The 23,593-nt window shown below is 54.0% G+C and overlaps 1 protein-coding gene across 9 annotated transcripts in view; it reads left to right on the forward strand.

Annotated features, from left to right (window-relative positions):
* Window positions 1–180: 180 nt before the first annotated feature.
* Window positions 181–23,593, forward strand: part of LOC129051277 (tensin-3-like) — a 159,434-nt gene continuing 136,021 nt past the window's right edge. For 3 of the 9 annotated variants that reach the window (XR_010138124.1, XR_010138123.1, XM_063718468.1), the window contains exon 1: window positions 185–452. Coding sequence is in view for 7 of the 9 variants with exons in the window: in XM_063718468.1 (XP_063574538.1) it covers window positions 378–452 (75 nt within the window). In the remaining 2 variants the exon portion in view is untranslated. Of the gene's footprint in view, window positions 453–1,981; window positions 2,193–4,382; window positions 4,547–6,683; window positions 6,930–23,593 lie in introns of those variants that run through there. The other 6 variants (XM_063718474.1, XM_063718469.1, XM_063718470.1 and 3 more) reach the window with 6 other exon arrangements.

Here is a 23,593-nt window from a genome sequence, read left to right on the forward strand (position 1 = left end):
GGACAGGACTCCCGGGGTCTTGCCCTGGGGGGCCGGAAGCCCCCACTCCCACAATGCCCCCTACTACATCCCCGCTCCAGCCACCACCGCGACTGCCACAGAAACCCCCGTCCACGCATCACAGAACCTGTTTAAAAGGGCCGCAGCCAGACCTTGAAGAGCAAACCAGGCGTTGCCCTGGGAAATGCGCATGCGCGAGGCGCGAGCCCATTATCCTGTCACAGTTACTCCAACGGTTGGCTGAGGACGACTCCCTGAACCTTATCAAAGCAGGAGCCCTTCGTGGCAGTGAGTTGGTGTTGAGGCTCCAGCCTGACCAATCCTGTGGGTCGACAAAACAGTTTCAGGACACCAGAATACACGGAGAGTCGACCACGATGCAGAAAGAGCAGAGGGAGTCCAGGGAAAACAGCTCAGCCTCACAGCCTCAGGCCTGCACGGACAGTGTTCAGGTGAGTGCCCCCAAAACAGCTGCCCCCCGCGATGTCGAGGACAGGTCAGCCTATGTGCCCGTGGGCTGCACTCCATCCTAGGGTCGTACTCCTGAAGAGCAGAACCCCGCAGCCTCAGGGATTGCCTGGGCGTGTGCGTTTCTCGGCCACTGCTCTATGTCTGTGGACCTGTGTCTCCCACTCTCTCTTCTATGTCTCTCACTCTCTGTCTGTGTCTCTTGCTTTCTCTGTCTCTGTGTGTGTGCCCGTGTGTGTGTGTGTGTGTGTGTGTGTGTGTTGGGAACAATGTGCCCAGTGAGCTACGAAGAGGTTTCTTGCATGTCAGCGTGTCTTCATGCAGCCTCTTTCTGCATTTCTGCTTGGCTCATGTTGTCAGTTGTCCATCGTTTCCGGGGCGGTTCCACATTGGTTTCTGAAGGCCTCGACGATGTGAGGAGATGCGTCTTCCACAAAGACATTGAAATTTCATACCGATCCTGAGCTACCTCTTTTCTACGATCAACATGACCACACTATAGGAAAACAACAACAACAACAAAAGCCTCACTGGAGCTACTTGTCTTGCAGGAGGGGAGCAGACCGACTTGAAAGGAGACAGTGCTATCTCCTTGTGGCTCTTCTCTGAGAAAAGAAGCCCCACACCGAAATCTTACAGAAGTTGAGAACGAGACATGGCAGGATTCCGGTCAAGGGAATCCTGGCCTCTAAGGACAAGTAACCCCTTTGGCACTCCTCCCCTTATGCGCGTGGCGGTGGTTTCCAGGTGTTCTTTGTCTTTCCCGGGGATTGATGGAAAGGTCACCTTTACCCCCCTTCCAAGGGGCACATGCGTGGACACCATTGTTGGTTTCGCCATCGCACCATATGCCCCGGTGACACACATTCACACCATCTGCTCTGGGATACACTAGTGCCACGCGTGATCGCATTGTCTCCACCTCGGATTCGCCCCGTCCCTGTTTGAACCTGTCCTGAAAGCGGTGTCGGCTTGCAGGAGCACCAGGGCTTTTAGAAGTGGGGCACGCCACTGCTCTTTCAAAGGAGGAGGGAGGCAGAGGGATCACGGTTCAGTGAACTTTCAGCTGACGCCATGCCTTGAGGGCCATGGGATCATTCTGTGATGCAGGGAGGCCCTGTCTGCCTCACCAGATATGCTGAGCCCATTCTTTCTCACACGGAGGGGTCCAAACTCGGATCTGAAGAGGAGTTCTCAGAACCCAGCAGCCGCCCTGAAGCTCCCCTTCCATCGGTGGAAGTCGGCTCAAGGAGTACCTGAAGAAGGGACTCCTTGGGGCTTGGCCCTGGGACATCCGCGGCCCCCTCTCCAACGCCTCCCGAAACTGGACCCCGGATCCAGCCCCAGCCACAGCTGCAGCAGGAGCCCGCCTGCCGACGCGCAGCTGCCATTATTTAAAGGGGAGGCAGCCTGACTGCCAGGAGCTGAGCGCGAGTCGGCCCAGGCAGTGCGCATGCGCGAGGCGCGAGCGGCTTCTCCCGTCACAGTGCTTCCCACGGTTGTCTTAGAAACCAGTCCCTGAGGCTTGGCAAAGCAGGAGCCCTCCGTGGCAGTGCTTGGGTGTCGGGGCTCTGAGGCTCCGGCCTGACTTCTCTACGGGGTCGACGGGAACGTCTCCCGATGGCAGGAGTCGCAAAGGGCCGACCAGGATGAGGAAACCCCAGGCAGAGTCCGTGGGAAGCAGCACGGCATCTCAGCCTCAGGCCTGCCCTGACGGTGTTGTGGTGAGTCTCCCCAAAAGTCCTGCCGCCGTGATCTCGAGGACAGGTCGGCCTGCGTGACCCTGGGCTGCTCTCTCACCCGAGGGTCGTTCTGGTCGAGAGCAGAATCACGCAGCCTCAGGGGTTGCCTGCGGGTGTGTGTTTCAATGGCTCTGCTCTATGACTCTGTGTGAGTGTCTGTGTGTGTGTGTGTCTGTGTGTGTGTGTCTGTGTGTGTGTGTGTCGTTTGTGTGTGTGTCTCCCATTCTTTCTTCTCTCTGTGTCTCTCAGTCTCTGTGTGTTTCTTTCCCTCTCTCTGTCGGTTTGTGTGTGTGTGCGCCCGTGTGCGTGTGTGTCTTTGGCCGAAAGTACCCTGTGCGCCACAAACCGATTTCCACCATGTCGGCCTGTCTTTGGTGAGCCTCTTTGTGCGTCTCTGCCTGGGTCATGGAGCCGATTGTCAATCGTCTTCGCCGCCGCGGATCCGCTTTGGGTGTGTGAAGACCTGGTCCACGTGAGGAGATACGTCGGTCCCGGAGCAATGGAAATCTCATCCCCGTCCTGAGCGGCCTCTTTTCTGGGATCAAGATGAACACACTGCAGCCAAGGACAAGATCCCCACAGGAGCTCTGAGAAATGAAGCCACCCCACCATACAGTCTGGAAGAGGAAGCCGGGAATGGGAGATGGCAACTATCCCTGTCACTGGAACGCTGGCTTCTCTGGACAAGCCACCCTTTTGGGACCCCTCCCCTTATGCCCGTGGCGGTGGCACGGTTCTGTATCCTGCCTGGGCTCTGGGCTCTGGCCTCGGTTCTGTCCTCCCTCTTGCTCTGCCTCCCCTGTTTCTCAGGGGCCCGGATGCCTCTCGCTCTGGCCACATGTCTTCAACAAAGATGACTTCCCAGTCCGTCAGGGAGACACTTCCTGGGGATCCCTGTCATGATTCTTTCTCTCTCCAGACGTGTTTCTTCTTCATTGGTCAGGTCTCATGACCCTGAAGCTCTTGGCTTCCATACGTGTCTCAGACGGGGAAGCTTCCTTCTTCTCCACGATTCCCCTCATGGGTGGGTGGATTGCCTAGAATGAGCGCTAGGCGACCGTGACTGGCCTTGACTTCTAGGACAGGTGGTGTCGCGTTTCCTCTGCACTTCCTGTCTCATTCTGGAGGGACATCCTCTCCTCTGCTCCTGGGTGGACTGACTTCCTTGATGTTCGGGCCGAAACGAATGTCAGGGAACCAAAGGGACTAGGCTGGGGCTGGGGCTGGGGCTGGGTGCAGGGGAGGTTTCGTCGGGGCTACCAGGACGGTGGAGGGTTGGGGATGGGGCGAATTTTGCAGAAACCTCTTTGCTCCTCTGGTAGGCATTTGAAAACGCGGCTTGGGTCAGGCACAGGCACCCCCACCCCCGCGGTTCCCAGGCGTTCTTTGATTTTCCTCGGCATTGATGGAAAGTCCCTTGTTCCCCCCTTCCACCGGACCATGCCTCGACTCTACAGTTTGTTTCGCCGTCGCCCCGCCCCATATGCCTCCGGTGACACAGGTTCACACCGTCTGCTGTGGGATCCGCCAGTGCCACGCGTGGTCACATGGTCTCCACCTCGGAATCGCCCCTGTTCCTGTTTGCACGTGTCCCGTAAGGCGCGGTCGGCTCTCCGGAGCCCCAGGGCTTTTAGAAGCGGGGCAGGCCACTGCTCTTTCAGAGGAGGAGGGAGGCAGAGGGCTGATGGATCAGTGAATTTTCAGCTGACACTACGCCTTGAGACCTATGGGATCATTCTGTGCTGCGGCGAGGCCCTGCCTGCCTCACCAGGTGTGGTGAGCCCATCCTATTTCACTCGGAGGGGGCCGAAATCGGATCTGAAGGGGAGTCCCGGGGACACAGCAGGCGTCCTCAAGCTCCCCCTCCCTCGGTGGAAGTCGGCTCAAGGAAATCCTGAGGACAGGACTCCTGGGGTTTGGCCCTGGGACTGGACACCCGCCCCCTCTCCCACGCCGCCCCAAACTGGACCCCGGATCCAGCCGCCGCCGCGCAGCGGTGGCCTAATTTATAGGGGACGCAGCCTGACTGCCAGGAGCGGAGCGCGAGTCGGCCCAGCCAGTGCGCATGCGCGAGGCGCGAGCGGCTTCTCCCGTCACAGTGCTTCCCACGGTTGTCTTAGAAACCAGTCCCTGAGGCTTGGCAAAGCAGGAGCCCTCCGTGGCACTGCTTTGGTGTCGGGGCTCTGAGGCTCCGGCCTGACCTCTCCACGGGGTCGACGGGAACGTCTCTGGATGGCAGGAGTCGCAAAGGGCCGACCAGGATGAGGAAACCCCGGGCGGAGTCCGCGAGAAGCATCACGGCATCCCAGCCTCAGGCCTGCCCTGATGGTGTCGGGGTGAGTCTCCCTAAAAGTCCTGCCGCCGTGATCTCGAGGACAGGTCGGCCTGCGTGCCCCTGGGCTGTTCTCTCACCCGAGGGTCGTTCTGGTCGAGAGCAGAACCCCGCAGCCTCAGGGGTTGCCTGCGGGTGTGTGTTTCAATGCCTCTGCTGTATGACTATGTGTGTGTGTGTGTGTCTGTGTGTGTGTGTGTGTGTCTCCCATTCTCTCTTCTCTCTCTTTCTTTCAGTCTTTCCTTCCCTCTCTCTGTCGGTTAGTGTGTGTGTGCCCTTGTGCGTGTGTGTCTTTGGCCGAATATGCCCTGTGCACCACAAAGCGATTTCTGGCATGTCGGCCTGTCTTTGCTGAGCCTCTTTCTGCGTCTCTGCCTGGGTCATGAGGCCGGTTGTCAATCGTTTTCGCCGCCGCGGATCCTCTTTGGGTGTGTGAAGGCCTGGCCCACGTGAAGAGATGCATCGGCCCCGGAGCATTTGAAATCTCATCCGCATCATGAGCTGCCTCTTTTCTAAGATCAAGATGACCACACAGCCACCAAGGAAAAAAGCCCCAAAGGAGATCTTTGTCCTGCAGTAGGGGAGCAGAAGCACATCAGGGAAGGTGGTTGTATCTTTTCACGGCTCTTCGCTGAGAAATGAAGCCACACCACGATACCGTGTAGAAGAAGAAGCCGGGAATGGGAGATGGCAACAATCCCTGTCACTGGAACGCTGGCCTCTCTGGACAAGCCACCCTTTTGGAACCCCTCTCCTTATGCCCCTGTCGGTGGCACGGCACTGTATCCTGCCGGGGCACTGGCCTCTGCTCTATCCTCCCTCTTGCTCTGCCTCACCTGTTTCTCAGGGTCCTGGATGCCTCTCACTCTGGCCAAATGTCTTCAACAAAGATGACTTCCCAGTGCGTGAGGGACACACTTCATGCAGATCCGTGTCATGACTGTATCTCTCTCCAAACATCTTTCTGCTTCATTGGGCAGGTCTCATGACCCTGGACTTCTTGGCTTCCATACGTGTCTCAGACAGGGAAGCTTCCTTGTTCTCCATGTTTCCCCTCATGGGTGGGTGGATTGCCTAGAATGAGCGCTAGGCGAGCGTGACTGGCCTTGTCTTCTAGGACAGGTGGTGTCGCATTTCCTCTGCACTTCCTGTCTCATTCTTGAGGGACATCCTCTCCTCTGCTCCTGGGTGCACTGACTCCCTTGATCTTGTGGCCGAAACGAATGTCAGGGAACCAGAGGGACTGGGCTGGGGCTGGGGCTGGGGCTGGGGCTGGGGCTGGGTGCAGGGGAAGTTGCGTCAGGGCTACCAGGGAGGAGGAGGGTTGGGGGTGGGGCGAATTCTGCAGAAACTTCTTTGCTCCTCTGATAGGCATTTGAAAACCTGGCTTGGGTCAGGCACAGGCCCCCCACCCACCGAATCCCAGGTGTTCTTTGATTTCCCTTGGCATTCACCGAAAGGTCACTTGCTCCCCCCTTCCACTGGCACATACCTGGACACCACCGTTTGTTTCGCCGTCTCCCGATATGCCTCCGGTGACACACATTCGCACCATCTGCTGTGGGATACGCCAGTGCCACGCGTGGTCTCATGGTCTCCACCTCGGATTCGCCCCTGTTCCTGCCCGCACGTGTCCTGTAAAGCGCGGTCGGCTTTCCGGAGCCCCAGGGCTTTTAGAAGCGGGGCAGGCCCCTGCTCTTTCGAAGGAGGAGGGAGGCAGAGGGCTGATGGATCAGTGAAGTTTCAGCTGACGCTGCGCCTTGAGACCTATGGGATCATTCTGTGCTGCAGCGAGGCCCTGCCTGCCTCACCAGATGTGGTGAGCCCATCCTATCTCACTGGGAGGGGGCCAAAATCGGATCTGAACGGGAGTCCCCAGAACACAGCAGGCGTCCTGAAGCTCCCCTTCCCTCGGTGGAAGTCGGCTCAAGGAGATCCTGAGGGCGGGACTGCTGGGTGTTTGGCCCTGGGACAGGGAACCGGCGGCCCCCTCTCCCAAGGCGTCCCAAGCTGGACCCCTTACCGACACGCCGCCGCGGCTGCAGCGGGGGCATTATTTAAAGGGGACGCAGCCTGACTGCCAGGAGCGGAGCGCGAGTCGGTCCAGCCAATGCGCATGCGCGAGGCGGGAGCGGCTTCTGCTGTCACAGTGCTTCCCACGGTTGTCTTAGAAACAGATCCCTGAGGCTCGGCAAAGCAGGAGCCCTCCGTGGCAGTGCTTGGGTGGCGGGGCTCTGAGGCTCCGGCCTGACATCTCTACGGGGTCGACGGGAACGTCTCCGGATGCCAGGAGTCGCAAAGGGCCGACCAGGATGAGGAAACCCCAGGCAGAGTCCAGGGGAAGCAGCATGGCATCCCAGCCTCAGACCTGCCCGGACGCTGTTGGGGTGAGTCTCCCCAAAAGTCGTGCCGCCGTCATCTCGAGGACAGGTCGGCCTGCGTGCCCCTGGGCTGTTCTCTCACCCGAGGGTCGTTCTCGTCGACAGCAGAACCCCGTAGCCTCAGGGGTTGCGTGGGGGGGTGTGTTTCAATGCCTCTGCTGTGTGACTCTGTGTGTGTGTGTGTGTGTGTGTGTCCCATTCTCTCTTCTCTGTCTGTCACTCAGTCTCTGTGTCTTTCCTTCCCTCTCTCTGTCGGTTAGTGTGTGTGTGCCCTTGTGCGTGTGTGTCTTTGGCCGAATGTGCCCTGTGCACCACAAAGCGATTTCTGGCATGTCGGCATGTCTTTGCTGAGCCTCTTTCTGCGTCTCTGCCTGGGTCATGAGGCCGGTTGTCAATCGTTTCGCCGCCGCGGATCCGCTTTGGCTGTGTGAAGGCGTGGCCCACTTGAAGAGATGCATCGGCCCCGGAGCATTTGAAATCTCATCCCCATCATGAGCTGCCGCTTTTCTAAGATCAAGATGACCACACAGCTACCAAGGAAAAGAGCCCCAAAGGAGATCTTTGTCCTGCAGTAGGGGAGCAGAAGCACATCAGAGAAGATGGTTGTATCTTTTCACGGCTCTTCGCTGAGAAATGAAGCCACACCACGATACCGTGTAGAAGAAGAAGCCGGGAATGGGAGATGGCAACAATCCCTGTCACTGGAACGCTGGCCTCTCTGGACAAGCCACCCTTTTGGAACCCCTCTCCTTATGCCCCTGTCGGTGGCACGGCGCTGTATCCTGCCGGGGCACTGGCCTCTGCTCTATCCTCCCTCTTGCTCTGCCTCACCTGTTTCTCAGGGGCCTGGATGACTCTCACTCTGGCCAAATGTCTTCAACAAAGATGACTTCCCAGTGCGTGAGGGACACACTTCATGCAGATCCGTGTCATGACTGTATCTCTCTCCAAACGTCTTTCTGCTTCATTGGGCAGGTCTCATGACCCTGGATTTCTTGGCTTCCATACGTGTCTCAGACAGGGAAGCTTCCTTGTTCTCCATGTTTCCCCTCATGGGTGGGTGGGTTGCCTAGAATGAGCGCTAGGCGAGCGTGACTGGCCTTGTCTTCTAGGACAGGTGGTGTCGCATTTCCTCTGCACTTCCTGTCTCATTCTTGAGGGACATCCTCTCCTCTGCTCCTGGGTGCACTGACTCCCTTGATCTTGTGGCCGAAACGAATGTCAGGGAACCAGAGGGACTGGTCTGGCGCTGCCACAAACCTTCAGTTTGTTAAGAAAAAGTCTCAGTATCTGCAAAGTTCAATAAAGCAAAGCACAATAAAACAAGGTATGTCTGCCTGTTTGTGTCTTGTTGATTTCTGCAACGGAGGCAGGAGTGATTTTTTGTTGTTATGTTTCTTCTTCTTTCTCCAGGCAAATTGTTTCTAGCCTTCACTCATGTGCCATGCTCTAAACGGCTTCCTGGCTTGGCAAGATTACTTTTAACGCATCTCTAAGCATCCCTTTTATTTGTCAAATCCCTGTTATTCTCTTAGAATCTATCTTGCAGCCAAAATAGCCTCAGGAGAAAAATAATGAAAAAAAGAAATGAATTAGGTGTGCCAGAAGAATGTGATGGTCGTGGGGAGGTTTATGCAGATAAATATGGTGGGTAAGAATGTCGCTCCTTTTCAATGTCTGTTTAAATGTTTCCATTTTCCTTGTAAAGGCACTCTAACAGAAGAAGTGCATTTGCAGAGAGGCCAAGGATCGGTCCCTGTGGACACATGATTTTGTAGCCTCCTTCCCCACCCCACCCCTGCCCCGCTCCAGTTGTGCCTTAGCAGACGTCATTCCCTGTTATTTCAGTCTCTGCAAGTGCAAGAATTTAGGGTGATAACAACCATACTTCCATTCCACGAATTTGCACACTTCTTACTCTCCACTCATCTAACACACATGTGCACAGTGTGAACCTTGGTCTGTTGACTTAACTTTGCCTGTGTGGGATGTTGTTTCTCTCCTGTCTGTGGACACTTATCGAGTTTAGATTCACAGGTGTGGAAAGAGCGAGGTCTGCAGTTCAAATGTTTTCGTAGTTCTCATTGTAGACTGTCCAATGACTTTTCAAAGTGCTCCTCAAGGCATGAATTATTCCACTGGGGGTCTCCTTGCCTGTAGTTTTGAACCCTGGCCTAGCCAAAGGCTCGCCTGCTCTTGGTGGCTATGCTGGAACTCTAGTTCCTTCCCTTTGGCCTGAGGTGGCCACACCCAGGGCTCCAGCCACATGACGTTTTGTGCCCTCACCCACCTCCTCCATGGTCTCCCCATTTGCTTAAGGAAACACCTGGATCGAGACAGAACCATCCAGTCCATGGCTTGGCCCCACTGGGCCTCCACCTTCAGGACGTGCCCAGGGTCTAGCCACCTGCTCGTGCTCTGTTCCCGAGTCCAGCGGCAGGAAGTGGACACCAGGCCAGCCTTCTGCCCGGGAGCTCAGGTGCTAAAGCTTGTCTGCCCTCTGTGTGGCAGTGAGCCCAGCTTGCCCATTTGAGAAAGAAGCAGGGGCACTCCGAGGAAACGCTTCCTGAAGGAACCGGGTGTTTTAGGAAGATCTTCCTGGCGCTTCCCGCAGGTCTGGTGAATGGTATTCACCCAGGCTCCCAAGAGGCTGAGCCCCTCCTCACCTCTTTTCTGAGTGAGCTCATCTTCCTTGGCTGGGTGCAGACTTGGGAGATGTGCTCAGTCACTCCACAGCAAAATTCTGTCTCTTTGGGGTGGCGTGAATCCTCAGGAGTGGGATAAGACTGTTTAGGAATGACCAAAACTTAGGTTTGTTTTGTTTTGTAACTTTGTTAATATCCCATGGGTGTTTTCCGTATAAGTGAATATGGATGTGATTATTATTTTTAGTGACTTCATAGTATTTGAATCCCATTCTATGTTAGTACCATAAAATGACCAGAACCCAGTTGCTGGCTATTAAAACTGCTTCCAGCTTTTTTTGTTGTGCATAATTCTGTAGCCTGCCCTTCCACGTAGATCTTTCCAGGCATGGTCATTGCCTTAGAACACATTCCTTGAAGGAGAATTGACCATTGTGATAAGTGTTTTAAATGAGATCATAGAGATTTTGTTTGCATGTGCCTTGCCCATTGAGACCCTGCTGCAAATGTGTCTTTGTGCTTCTGTCTCCTGGTCCTAGCTGTCTTGCTGTGGGACAACTAGGGACAGCATAGTTGGGAAGGTGAAGGTCAGAGGGGCAGCAAGTCAAGGTTACTGCCTTCCAGGACAGATCCTATGGTCTGGTTGCTCACCCATTTGTTCTACAAGTTTATCTTTTGCAAAGGGCTGTGAAGTTCACCAAGCCCTCTCCATACATCCAGGCTTACTGTGGACATTGCTGGCCATGGAACCATGGGGCTGTGTTTCTATTCCTATTTCCCTTCTTCCTTCCTTTATTAATTCAGCAAACAGGCATGGGCCCCTTCTCCTGTCCGGGCCTTGGATAGATGAAGGGCAGGGTGAGGGTGCAGGGTTTCTCTGTGATGTAAGAACTTTTGTGGGGCCCTGAGGCCTGGGGCCAGAAGACCTTGCCTGATCCTCCCTGAGAAGGCCTTGCAAGGGAGACCTCAGTGTTGCATTTGGGGACCAATGCTCAGCTGAGTGGGGATGGGTGGGAGGGATGGAAGAGGGGAAAGGAGACCAAGGCATGGGTCTGGCACCCCTGTCAAGAGCCAGACAAAGTAACTAGGTTGTGGGGATGGGGGTGGGAGGGCAGGGACGTGGGTAGAGTTGATACGGCAGTGTTCTGGTCAGAGCATGAAAAACCTGGAATGGCCCAGTAGGCGGTCTGTGTGCCAGGGACCATCAGGAGTATCACTCATTCATTCAGCAAATCCTTAGCTGTGTTCTAGGCAGGGGGATCTCTGTGAACTGGGTGGACAGATGGACTAGAGTTTATGCCCTCTTAGAGGTGAGTTTTTCATACCCGATGACTATAAGACCAAGGTGGATGGACTTTTCCCTAGGGCCTCATGCAGGAGTGACATAAACTGAGCAGGGATCTGGGGGAAGTGAGTCCCGTGTGCAAGGAACAGCAAGTGCTAATGTCCTGAGGCAGCACCTGGCTGAGGAAGTTGGAGAGCAGGCCAGAGATTGGCAGGGGCTAGATCGCGTTGGTCTGTGGGCTCATGAAAAGAACTTTTTTTTTTGAGACGGAGTTTCCCTCTGTCGCCAGGCTGGAGTGCAATGGCGTGATCTCAGCTCACTGCAACCTCCGCCTCCTGGGTTTGAGTGATTCTCCTGCCTCAGCCTCCTGAGTAGCTGGGATTACAGGCACCCACCACCACACCTGGCTAAGTTTTTTTGGTATTTTTAGTAGAGACGGGGTTTCACCATGTTGGCCAGGATGGTCTCAATCTCCTGACCTCGTGACCTGCTCACCTTGGCCTCCTAAAGTGCTGGGATTACAGGTGTGAACCAGCGCGCCTGGCCAAAAGAACTTTTATTTATTTATTTTTTAAGGGTATAGATTCTAAAAGCTGGGAGAGGGTTTTGTGCTACGTTGTCATGTCCTGATTCCTGTCTTAAGAAGCTCCATTTGGTTGGCCTGTGGATGCAGAGAGATGGTCAGTTCAGTGGTGGATGGACCAGGATGGTGAGAGTGGAGACCGGGGAACTGGGCCTTTCTGGGGCTTTATTTTGCGGGGCTTGCTGACAGATTGGCTGTGTGCTGTAAGAGAAAGAGAAGGAGCCCGAAGGTTGAGACTTGACTGTGTGGGGAAGTGGGTGCTATTTGTGCAGACAGAGCAGCAGGGAGGACATGTTGGGGAGAAAACTGGGAGTTCTTATTTGGAGGGTTGAAGTGAGCAGTGCTTCAGGGATGGCCCAGTGAAGGTGGGAGCAGGTGGTGCTCAGGACTCAGCAGGTCAGGGGAGAAGAAGCTTGGAGCGGTCAGGACCGTCAGCCGGCAGACAGGTGGTGGGAAGGGTGACAGCCCGCCTAGGGGTGCATGCACACAGAGGACCTTTAGGTCAGAGCCCAGGCACCCTGAAACTTAGAAGTACCCAAGGGGATAAGACCCTCCAAAGGAGACAAAGGCAGGACCAGTGAGGTAGGGCATGGGGTCACAGCAACCAGGGAAGAAAATGCGTCAGGAGATGGTGTGTTCAAATGCGGCTGGGATTGGAATAAAGTGAGGGACAAGTGTCCCTTACTGGGTCTGACAGGCTATGGCTAGGTGGTGACTTATGGAAAGTTGTAGTGAGATGGGTTGAACATGGATTCTGGAGCCCATGAGCCTTTGGGTAAGGGACAGTGACTATAGTCAGCCTTTGAGGAAGGCTTCCTGTAAGGGGAACAGCAGAGAAACAGGCCAGGTATGGGAAGGCTGGGTGGGCATCCAAGGAGGGTTGTGTTTTCAAAGATGGGATGTGTTACAGCAGGCTGTATGCCACTGGGAAAGTTGGCACAGGCAAGAAAAACGTGAAGGTTAGGAGCTGGGGGGGCGGGGTGGGTGGTGACTCACCCCTATAATCCCAGCACTTTGGGAGGCCAAGGCGGGTGGATCACCTTAGGTCAGGAGTTCGAGGCCAGCCTGACCAACATGGTGAAACCTCAACTCTACTAAAAATACAAAATTAGCCGGGTGTGGTGGTGCATGCCAGTAGTCCCAGCTACTTGGGAGACTGACACAGGAGAAACGCCTGAACCTGGGAGGCAGAGGTTGCAGTGAACTGAGATCACACCACTGCACTCCAGCTAGGGCGACAGAGTGAGACTCCATCAGGAGTTGGAGAATGAGAGCCAGGGTGGCTGGGGACAATGCTGGAGCCCACTGTGCATGTGCATCTGGGTTTGGCACCGGCAGCGATGCACATGAGCTGGTGAACTGCAGTGGTCTCCACTTTCTTCTGGGCTGAGGTTTGTTGGGAGGCTTTAGCTTGCGTGTCTTGCTGCACAGAGCAGCTATGCACTGATGAGTAAGGACTGTGGAGGGGTGGATGGCGGCGTAGACTCAGGGCCATGCTGAGGGCTCCTGGAATACGGTGACCTTGGCTTGCTGTCCCTCTGACCTTCATCTTCCCGACCTCATGCAGGGAAGATGCACAATGTGGACCTGGCCAGCTGATGGAACTATAGGATTGTCCCCAGTACCTTGTACTGGTGACTAACAGTGGACACCTAGAGGGCTGGGAGGAGCAGCTCCCGGAACCGCATTGATACAAGTGTCTTCGTGTCCAGTGTGTGCTGCTGTCCCCTGCAATTTCAGCAATTTCAGCAGAAGCATGCGTGCAAACCTAATGTCCCCAGGGCTCCACTGAGTGCTGGTTACTCCTTCAGGTCCCACCCACGCTTGCCCTCCACTCCCCGACACAGGCCCCTTATCTCTCTTAAATTCTTAGTCCAGTTGAAGTCAACACAATTCTTCGCTTTGCCCTCCACCCCACTCCACCCTTTGCTCCTGAGCCTCTGCTTACCTGTTTTGGGCAAGGCCCAGTCTACACTGGAGCCCGACACACACTGCCTCCCTCCCTCCTCACCCTGGAGGGTCCACCGCCTCCTTGGCTTTATCTTCTCTCTGCTCCTTTCTAGGCTAGAAACTCAGGAATGAATGAATGGACAGATGAACCCTGCCAGTATAATTGTAAACCATCTAATCAGAAACTCAAAGGGCAGCAGATAGGAGGCCACAGCTCAGGGTGTTCCAAAGGCCCAGCCCAGGGCATGACTGAGGGGTGTGGTAGTCAAGTGGGTGACCTTAAAACGTGGCGTCTGACTTTGTTGGTTTAGCCATTCCATCCGCAGCGCCTTTTGAGTACAGCCGTGTCTTACCAGGTGGGTGCTGAGCGCACACACTGAGAGACCATGGTCTTGGCACACGCGTAGTTTATAGTATGAGTGGGGTATGCCGCAAGGCCATGTCTGTTCCCTGCTAGCCTGGGTGGACAGTGATGGCTGTCACTGCAGACACAGGATGAGAAGCTTCAGTGGTGAGGTGGGACTTGAACTGCCTTTTTCTTTGCTTGAATAACATTTAAAAACATTTTTTTTTTTTAACAAGGAGGATAAGAGGATTGTGAGTACTATGCTGTAAGTATACTTTAGTGATATTTAAAAAAAATTATGAGAGCAATACATCGAACCTTTTAGGAAGCTGAAAACAGATGTGTAGAAATTGCCACAGGCTCCCAGCCTCAACACCTCATTGTCCTGGGCCACCTGGCGGTGGGGGAGGGGGTTTCCTCAGGCTCTTATGCAGTAGATGTGCACAGGGCTGGGACGCAGGAAGACTGTAAGGAAGGAGCTCTCCTGCAGTGATGGCAGGTCCTGGGAGCTCAGTCCAGCTCCAGAACAGCAGTGCTGCTGTGCGGTGACTGTATGCGAGGCCAGGGGGTGCCCAACGTGGACGCCATGTGAGACAAGTGGCTCAGGTAAGATGCTTAAGGTCTGAGCCTCAGCCACTCATTAGAAGCTTTTGAGGTCGGTTGCAATTTGATCATCCGCTTTAGCAGATGAAGAAACTGTGGCCCATAATAATTAATAATAAACCCGCAGGCAGTGAGTAGAGGAGAGGGGTCAGGGTCCGCCGCAGCTCTTGGCCCACCTCGGTCCAGGCCTCCTGGGGGAGGCTCCAGGCTACAGGAGAGCAGGGAACTGCCTCTATCCCCAAATCTCATGGCTCTGTGCTTCTTAACCCAACTACAAATCAGAGCCCCTGGGAAGACTGTGAAGAAATATCACTGCCTAGGGTTCCCCCAAGTCTGTGGTGTCCCCTCACAGTGGTGTAAGTGGTAGGGGTGGAGTTTGTGTGATGTTGGTATGTTTTTAACCAGCTCCTGCAGGGGATTTGAGGAGCAGTGTTGGCTGAGAACTGCTCAGCCTGCCCCCAGGTGGGATCCCCTAGGGCTTCATTACCCACAGTTCCAGATGTGGTCCAGTGGTCATTTTCTGATCTAAGTCAGGGAATGTTGGGGCATTTTCAGTCAGGAAGAAACCGGGGAGGTGTGAAAGGATGGGGGTCGATTAGAGAGGTTTCTGAAAGGACACTGGTAACTGAGATGGCTATCTGTGGGTGACCCGCCTCCCACTGCCCCAGCCTCCCCATGGGAGCCCCCCAAGGGAGGGGAGACCAGGCTGGGTCCTCTTGCCGCCAGCACCCTTTTTAAGGATCTGGCACAGGTTTTGAAGCTGAGCAGGTTGTTAAACTTGCTAGAGCCTTGGGCACCTTGTCCACATCAAACGGAGTAACAGAGATTTCTATGGGAGGGGAGTGTAGAAAGCCCTCCCCTTTTGTGACCAGTGGCATGCACTACCATCTAGCTCTTCCTCAGTGTTCTAGAAGAGACCAGTCTGGCCAATATGGTGAAACCCTGTCTCTACTAAAAATACAAAAATTAGCTGGGCATGGTGGTACATGCCTGTAGTCCCAGCTACTCGGGAGGCTGAGGCAGGAGAATCGCTTGAACCTGGGAGGTGGAGGTTGCAGTGAGCCGAGATTGCACCACACTGCACTCCAGGCGACAGAGTGAGACTCCATCTCAAAAAAAAAAAAAAAGAAAAGAAAATGCCCTCTTACACATCTCAATGTATTATCACGGAAGAGTTTAAAAGGCCAGGCACAACACCAACAACTGCGTCCTTTTTCTCCACCCCCCTGGAGGAAGTGAACATACCTCTCTCTGATTTTAGTGTTCGAGGTGCTCAAAGTGGCAGAGTAAGTCCTAACACCGTGGATCTGGTCCAGGCTTTTCGTACAAACTAACTCAGCAGGGTTCTTCTGCTTGGAGTCAACTTGATGGTGAAGAAATGCTTGGCAAGGAGTGGAAAAGTAAAAAGTAAATCATGATGTCCTCAGCACAGGGCACCTCTTAACTAGACAGTTTCCTGTGTTCTCATTTTCGGTTAGAATAGGTGGGGCAGCTCATTTGACAGGAGGAAACTGGCCTGTCGGAAGTGCGGGGATGCTCTACTGATCCGTGCCTGGGTCCTGGGACACCCATTGGTAGCAGTAGGTCTGTAAGCTGGACCTGGGGACTTGGGCTTGTGGTTATTTAGCTCTGCGACCTCAGGCAGTTCTGGAAGCTATCACAGTTGGAGGCTGGAAGTCCAAGATCAAGGCTCTGGCAGATTGTCTGGTGAGGGCTGGCTCCTGGTTCATCCAAGGCACCTTCTGTCTGTGTCCTCCCATGGCAGAATGGGTGAAGGGTCTTGTGGGGTCCCTTTTTTAAAGGCATTAACCCCATTCATGCAGAGTCTCCCCTCATGACCTAAGCACCTCCCAAAGGCCTTACCTCCTAATATCATCACCTCGTGGGTGAGGATTTCAGTATATGGATTTTGGAGGCACACAGACAGCCCATTAGCTATGGGGGTCCGTTTTACCATGAGAAAGGTGTGCTCTGTGCTAGTGAGGGGTGGAGACAGATGGGCCCTTGTTTATCTCTCTGGCCGGGCACCCCCACCCCCGACCCATGGGTAGGTGAAGGAAGGAAGATGCTCCTCTTGGCACCAGCCCCTGACTCTTCCTGCTCCTCTGAAGGGAGGGAAGGGGGCAAGATCCTACCAGGGACTTAGCTGGAGGGGGCTGGGGAGCCACTTTAATTTAACACTTTTTTTTGCTCTCCTCTGCACAGTCTGTAATGAAACAGCTCTGTTTTGAGCAGAGAAGAGGGAAGAAGCACCCACTGGAGGTGAATTTTGTAAGGAAAGCATTTTTTATTTACTTCTCAAAGTCGGGGGAAGGAACTCTGTGACGAGTCAGAGCAGAGGGAAACGGAGAACAAATGCTAGTCTCCCCAGGGCAGGCAAAAACACCATGCAAAGGATGTCAGAAGTCACCATCTGTTTGTCAGAAGAAGCCCTGAAGTGTGGCAGTCGTAGAATGACATTTCATTGACAGCCTGAGCCTGCACACCCCAGGGGACTCCCATGGGTGGGGACAGGCTGCGTGCCCGGGAACTTTGTAGCCAATGGAGATGTTTTGGTTAAACTGGTGGAATACATACACTCTCCTCTGTGGCCAGTGGACTCTCATTCATCACATATCTACTGAGTGTCTGTGTGATTTTCATGAGAAACAGTGTTGTGTAAAGGACAAAGCAGTACTGCTTTCAAGTGCTGCTTCCACCCGAGTGGATAACTCCGGCTTTGGACCATCTTGAGGGTCAGGCACTTCACAAATGGCATCTTTGATCATTAATACCACTCTGGGAGTTGGACTCCTCATCCCCTAGGATGTTGCTGGGTCAGTAAGAGCCTGGGTGAAAGCCCCCTCACCGCAGGGACTGGAAGCCAGCTCCCCAGCTCTCCAGTCTTTCAGGTGCCCCATGCACATATCCTGAGCCCCTGGGACCTCATGTACCCGAAAGTCCTCTGCTGGTCTTCCCCCTCCAGCATGGTCCTGGGGAACAGGTGGGAAGATGTTTGCTGGATAGGTGAGATGCAAGTGTGCCTGAACACTTCCTGAATGTCCCAGAGGGTGAGTGCCCTGGGAGGCACACTGTTACACTGTCCCTTCTGGATTTCGGATGGAGCACAAGCTGGCTGCACAAGGAAAGAGACAAGAGGGAGGATTTTCCCAAAGTCTGTGTTTGGACAGGGCCCAGGTACAAGACCTGCCCCTAGAGACAGTGTCTGGGACTCCTGCTGCCCAGGGACCAGTGTTCCCGCCTTTGGACAAGGAGAGAGCGCCAGGCTCAATTTCTGCAGAGGAGAGCTGGCAACAACTTGCTGATGTCAGAAATTCCTTAAACTGAAGACAGGCTTTTTCAATATCAGAGGCAAAGTGCTTTTTTTTTTTTTTTTTTTTTTTTTTTTTTTTTTTTTGACAGTCTTATACTGTTCCCTGTGATTGGAGTGCAATGGCGTGATCTCGGCTCACTGCAATCTCTGCCTCCTGGGTTCACGTGATTCTCCTGCCTCAGCCTCCCAAGTAGCTGGGATTACAGATGCCCACCACCACACCTGGCTAATTTTTTGTATCTTTAGTAAAGACGTGATTTCACTATGTTGACCACACTCGTCTGGAACTCCTGACCTCATGATCTGCCCTCCTCAGCCTCCCAAAGTGTTGGGATTACAGGTGTGAGCCACCGTGCTCGGCCGTAAAGTGCTTTTAAATGTGCTTTAGGTGGCACATAGGAACTCCCTCACACTCGAACACCTTCAAGCCATGGAGCAGAGGGACTGGCCGTGTTAGATTTCGTGTCGACGCGCATGTAGTGGGTAGAGGAGAGCTGGGAGTCATCTGCCCAGAGTATCTGGTGGCCCCAACTGCAGAGCACTGAGGCTAGGAATCAGGAATCAGGGCTGGATCCTGCCAGGGCAGTGGCTCTGTGAGCACACATCAGAGGGACTAAGGATTTGGACTCTCCACCCCTCACTTGGGTTGTCTGGCCAAGGTGTGGTGAGGATTTGGTTTAGATGATGCCTCTCTGCAGAAACACCCAGTGGTAATGCATGTTCTCCTCTCTGAATCACAGGTGGTGCCAACCATGACTTGTCCCATCCAAGGTCATGGTCACCTTGACCCCTTGATTAGGTGGAGACTGAAGGCTTCTCTGTTGTTGACTTACTCTTTTCCCTTTAATAGTAAATAAAGGAAAATATTTAGAGACTATGTATTCTCTCTAAAGATCAACCAGTGACAGCCCATTAGATTCTGTCTCTCCACTGCACATAACTCCCGAGTCTCCCATCCCACGACGCATGGAAGCTGAGACCTTTACTCTTCCTAATAACCTGCTCTCAGGCCTCCCATTGCCTCTCGGAGACTGTCTCTGTGGTCATTTGCTTTTTTTTTTTGAGATGTAGTCTCGCTCTGTCACCCAGACTGGAGTGCAGTGGCGCAATTTCGGCTCACTGCAAGCTCCGCCTCCTGGGTTCACGCCATTCTCCTGCCTCATCCTCCCGAGTAGCTGGGACTACAGGCGCCCGCCACCACGCCCAGCTAATTTTTTTTTTCTATTTTTAGTAGAGACGGGGTTTCACCCTGTTAGCCAGGATGGTCTCCATCTTCTGACCTCGTGATCCACCTCCTCGGCCTCACAAAGTGCTGGGATTACAGGCGTGAGTCACTGCACCCGGCCTTGGTCATTTGCTTCTATCAGTAGGGACTCAAAGAGTCTTGGATTCATATTGTATTCAATGGGTCGTAATCCAATATTATCACTATTTTGACGTCCAAGTCGTTTACAGTTTGCCTGGTGGGAGCCTCTTCAGGCTGGCCCCTGTGTCTTTTTGTTAAAAAACCCATTGCTCTGTGAGCGCTGTCTTACTTTCTGGCCAAAAAGAAGAGATTTCAGGCTCATTGGGGGTGACTGTTGCTATTGGAGCCTCCCCACCCTCCAAGGACAGATCTGGGAGTATCTCTGTGTGTGTGTGCATGTGCACTGGTGTGTATACACACATTCACATCTACTTTGATTTCTAGATGTATCTACGTCTCTAGATTGGAAACTCTGAGTCACACCAATACCTGATTCCTGTCTCCCAACACAGGGCTTAGTATAATGTTCCCCTTTCTAGACTAGCAAGCTCCTCCCCAGTGGAAAGGAAGGTGGCTCCCATTTTTGTTCTCACAGATCCTTATGCTCAATCTTCCTGTGCATGACCAATCTCCCGTCACCTCTCCACTGCTATGGCCGTCCTCTCCCCTGTACATTTATCTGTGTTTCTAGGGCTGTTGCCCAAGGCTGAGGTTCTCTTACCTAGAGTTTCCATGTCCACTCCTGCTTTCTCCTGAGTGTCCTCCCAGGACTGCCAGGGGTCCTCCAGGATGAACATACACCTGTGATGCTTTTTCCTTTTTTCCAGTTATAGCTCCCTGTGACGTTGGAGTCCAGCCCAGCTCGGTACTGGGGCCTCCTTCCTTGTCACTGCTTTGTGCAATCCTGCTCACCACCCTGTCCTTGCTTCTTGAGCCTTGTCTACCCTCAGTGTCCCAACACAGCTGTGCATTAGCCACCCAGCCTTTGGCCAGTTCACCAAAAATATGGCGCTTTACCACCCTTGCCTCTCTTCACCTCTTTTCCTGTCTGGAAAGTGTCTGCTTCTGCTTCAAGTCACAGCCCATTCATGGAGTTCTTCCCATGATCTGTGGACTCCGTGCCCCCTCCTAATGCTGTGTGTAGATCGTCCCTCTGGAAGGGGCGGAGTGAGCCAGCCGCTGTATTTCCTCTGACATCGAGCACACACTATGTTCACATATCTGTGGTTGAATACATGATCGTGTGAGGGAATGGACACATAGAAGCAGCCTCCAGTTTCCAGTGACAAAACAAGGGCATGAGTGGCCCCTCAGCTCTCCCCCAGGGAACCTTGTACTTGGTGTTAAAGTCTGACTCATGGAGGGGCTCATGTCCCTAGTTCCAGCGGGGTTTCCAACCCAGGTTGAGATGTAGCCTCTCTTCCTGATGGCTGGTTTGCTAATGTCTGCCTTAGCCGTCTGGAATTCATCCTCCCTGGGAAGAACCTCATTTTGTTCCTGGGAAGAACCTTGTTTTGTTCCTGGGAACCAAGTGCAGTCAGAAGCTAGGGGGAGACAACCCGGCGAGTATAAAGCACAAAGGATTGTGGCAAAGCACGAAGAAAATTGGAAGCTGGGCAGCAGCACAGAGCTCACTGTGGCCCTAAGATGGAGTGAGGCCAGTCTGCCACCCAAGTTTTGAGGTGAGGGTCTGTGCCTGGAGGAGTCTGTGCCCTGGCTTCTGAGTCTCTTCGCATCCCCAGACCCTCAGCTACAGCTTACTTCTGGGAGGACTCAGAAGGGTGTGGTCTGAGACAGGCAGTGAACACCAGTGTTGATGTGGTGGAAATACAGCAAAGCAGAATGTTTTCATTCCTGCACCAGTGTTTATTGCTCCTGCTTGGTGCTGTGTGTAGAAAATCCCAGACAAGGTTAGGACTTCCTATTGGAGGCACAAGACTTATGACCACACTAGAGTGTCAGGGCCCCAACCATCCTTGGGTGGCTCAGCCATGGAGGATGATAAACCAGTCTGGGAGGTCCGATGGGAGGCAGATCTTCAACTGAGCCTAGGACAGCGGTTTTCAGCCAGAAAGGAGAATGGGAAACTGCCTTGGGAGAAACCCCAAGTGAGCCCAAGGGCGCAGAGCAGAAGGACCCTGGAGTGTAAGAGCCTAGATTGCAAGCCTGGCAGGAGGCGGTCAGAGTGGGGGGGCAGGGAGAGGGGCTGGAGAGGCGGCCTGCTGATGAACGCAGATTCGCCTTAGGATTGAGCACTGTTTCTTGCCAGTGAAAAATCAGTTTGTTGTCCTCACCGGGGAGGTTTATCACATGCATGTTATTTGTTACTAGTAATGAAGTGTGGGAGTTTTCTGAATGGCTACTCTTTTAAATAAGTAAGAGCAGATTCAGGGTATCCCTGTAATAAAAAGCCACCTTCAACCATTTGCCTTCCACTCTGGCTTGCATAGGCAGTGGGCTGGCCTGTGCTCCTGGCCATTGTTCCTGGGTGGACCCCAGAGAGTGTGAATCCTGGTACTCAGGTTGGAGGATTTTTATCCTGCTGGGGGCTATCTGTTCATTGCTGAATTCAGATTTCTTTGGCCGGTTCCTGTGGGCACCGTGGTAAGGGCGGTGGTAGATCCAGCTGACCTCTGGGCGTGTTTGCCCTGGGTAAACCATGACAGCAGCACATCTTGTTCTTAGCTGTTTGTAGGCACTGCTATGTACCTCGTATTGTGTCAGATGTGAAGGAATCTGGAATGAATACGATACAGATGTGTTCTCAGGGAAGGATGTTTGAAAAGACTAGAGTTTGGATATGCTATAGGAAAACAATGATGAACGAATACAGAAAAATAAATGAAGGAATGAATATAGAAAAAGGTGAATAATAGTGTCATTTGAAGGACGGGGGAAATAAGAATGCCTGCTTGTCTGCCAGGTGATGATTTAGTGAGGAATTGGAACCCAGAATGGTGTGTTCTAGGAGGAGGTTTTTTGCTTTGTAGTTGAAAGTTGAAGAGCAGCTTTACTCTTCTACTGCAGAAGCAGAAAGATGGATATTTAGTGCCGGAACTTGAGAGGTTAACGTCGGCCAGTTGAATTGATGGCTGGATTTTGCACATATGTCAGCCATAAAGGCCACGACTTAGCCCACCCAGACTGCTCCCCACATCCAAGGCATGTGGAGTTGCAAGTGGAGCTGTAGATCTGAAGTTAGGGTGTTGGAGCCACAAAGGCTGAGCTCTGGGACACTTCCCCTAGGCTGGGCCTGGAGTGAAGGCCAGTGGTAGGAGTACAGGGTTAGCTGGCCTGAGACTAGAAGGCCCCCTATCCTGCTCTGAGGCAGGGGTCTCTTCCGCTGCCCCCCGTAGACCACAGGTAGTGGCTTCATCTTAAACATGTTCTTTTAGTTTTAGACTTGCCACAAAGCTTCTTGTAGACAGCCAAGATCCACTGCCCCGGGAAGGCTGGTGAAGTCCGACAGGCATTGAAAGGCGGGATCTGCCTGTGGATCTTGCCCGCCTCTCCTCCTGGCGTTTCTAAGTGACCCTTCCTTCAGGATCCTGGCTTGTCCATCTTCTGCCATCACCCTGTCATCTTCACCTCCTGAACTTCGGGTTTCTAATTTCCTTCTAAAATCGCAGACCCATAAAGGAAGAAGGCACTTCAGATGTGTTGTGAATTGTCCTGATTTGCCAGGAGCAGGATGGCGGGGGGTGGGGGTCGGGGGGGGTGAGGGATAGGCTGGGAGATAGGGACGGGGGCAGGGAGGTGCAGCCCAGCCCCCAGGTGTGCAAGGCCCCGGGCGGTCCTGTGCTTTGACCTTTGCTTGAAATCCTCACCTGGTTAGGCGTGTCCCTCTCTGCAAGGCCAGGCTCCTAGTTTTTCTTAGTTGAAGAGGCAAATTAGAAAAAAAGCCTTTCTGCCTCGGTGTTTCCCTGCTTTCCACTCCAAATGCCCTGTTTGCTAGTTAGATTATCAGGGTAGTGTAGATTACTGTTCATTACAGATGCAGAGTTGACTGGATAATAATCAAGATTTAGAAATTCCGAAAGCCAAAGAGCTTGCTCGGTTTTGATTCTTTTAAGCACCTAGCCAGCGTTCTCGGAGCGGTTTGAAATCCTAGTAAAGCTGAACCCTGCGCCAAGCGCGGCGCGTCGGTAATTCCAGTCAGATGGCGGCTGCAAGACCCCGCTCCCCCCGCCTGGAAGGCGTTTCTTCACCCACTTTCCCAGTGTTTGGCGGCTCAGCCTGTGCCTCCGCGCTTGTTCAGAGCTGCGGTTGGGGCGGGCGGGGGAGGGAGGGCTAATTCGTGTCAGATGGAGGGACGCCGTGCGGGACCGTGCGCTCGCGCCTGGCTTTTGTTCCCGGCGTCTGACTTCTGACGGGCAGGAGTGGCTGTGGAGGCGGCGGCGCGCGGCTGGGACCTGGGCCGGCGGCCACGGAGAGCCCTTGGCCCCTCCCGTGTTGGCCATTTCCTGGGACTTGTGTCCGCAGGGGACTCGGGAGGCATCCTCCCCCCACCGATAGCCGCTGGGGAGGGGTCAGCGGCCGTCCTCGCCTGGCCGGACCCGGCTCCCCGCGGGCGGCAGGGGCGGCCATGCGGCTGCGCGCCCTGACCCCCAGGCCACCGGGAGGGTTCGCGCGCGGAACCCGGTCGCGCCAGCGCCGGCACCAGGTGAGTGCAGCCCGGAGCTGGTGTGCAGGGCCAGGG

This window comes from Pongo abelii, chromosome 19, assembly GCF_028885655.2.
Source record: "Pongo abelii isolate AG06213 chromosome 19, NHGRI_mPonAbe1-v2.0_pri, whole genome shotgun sequence".
NCBI lineage: Eukaryota > Metazoa > Chordata > Mammalia > Primates > Hominidae > Pongo > Pongo abelii.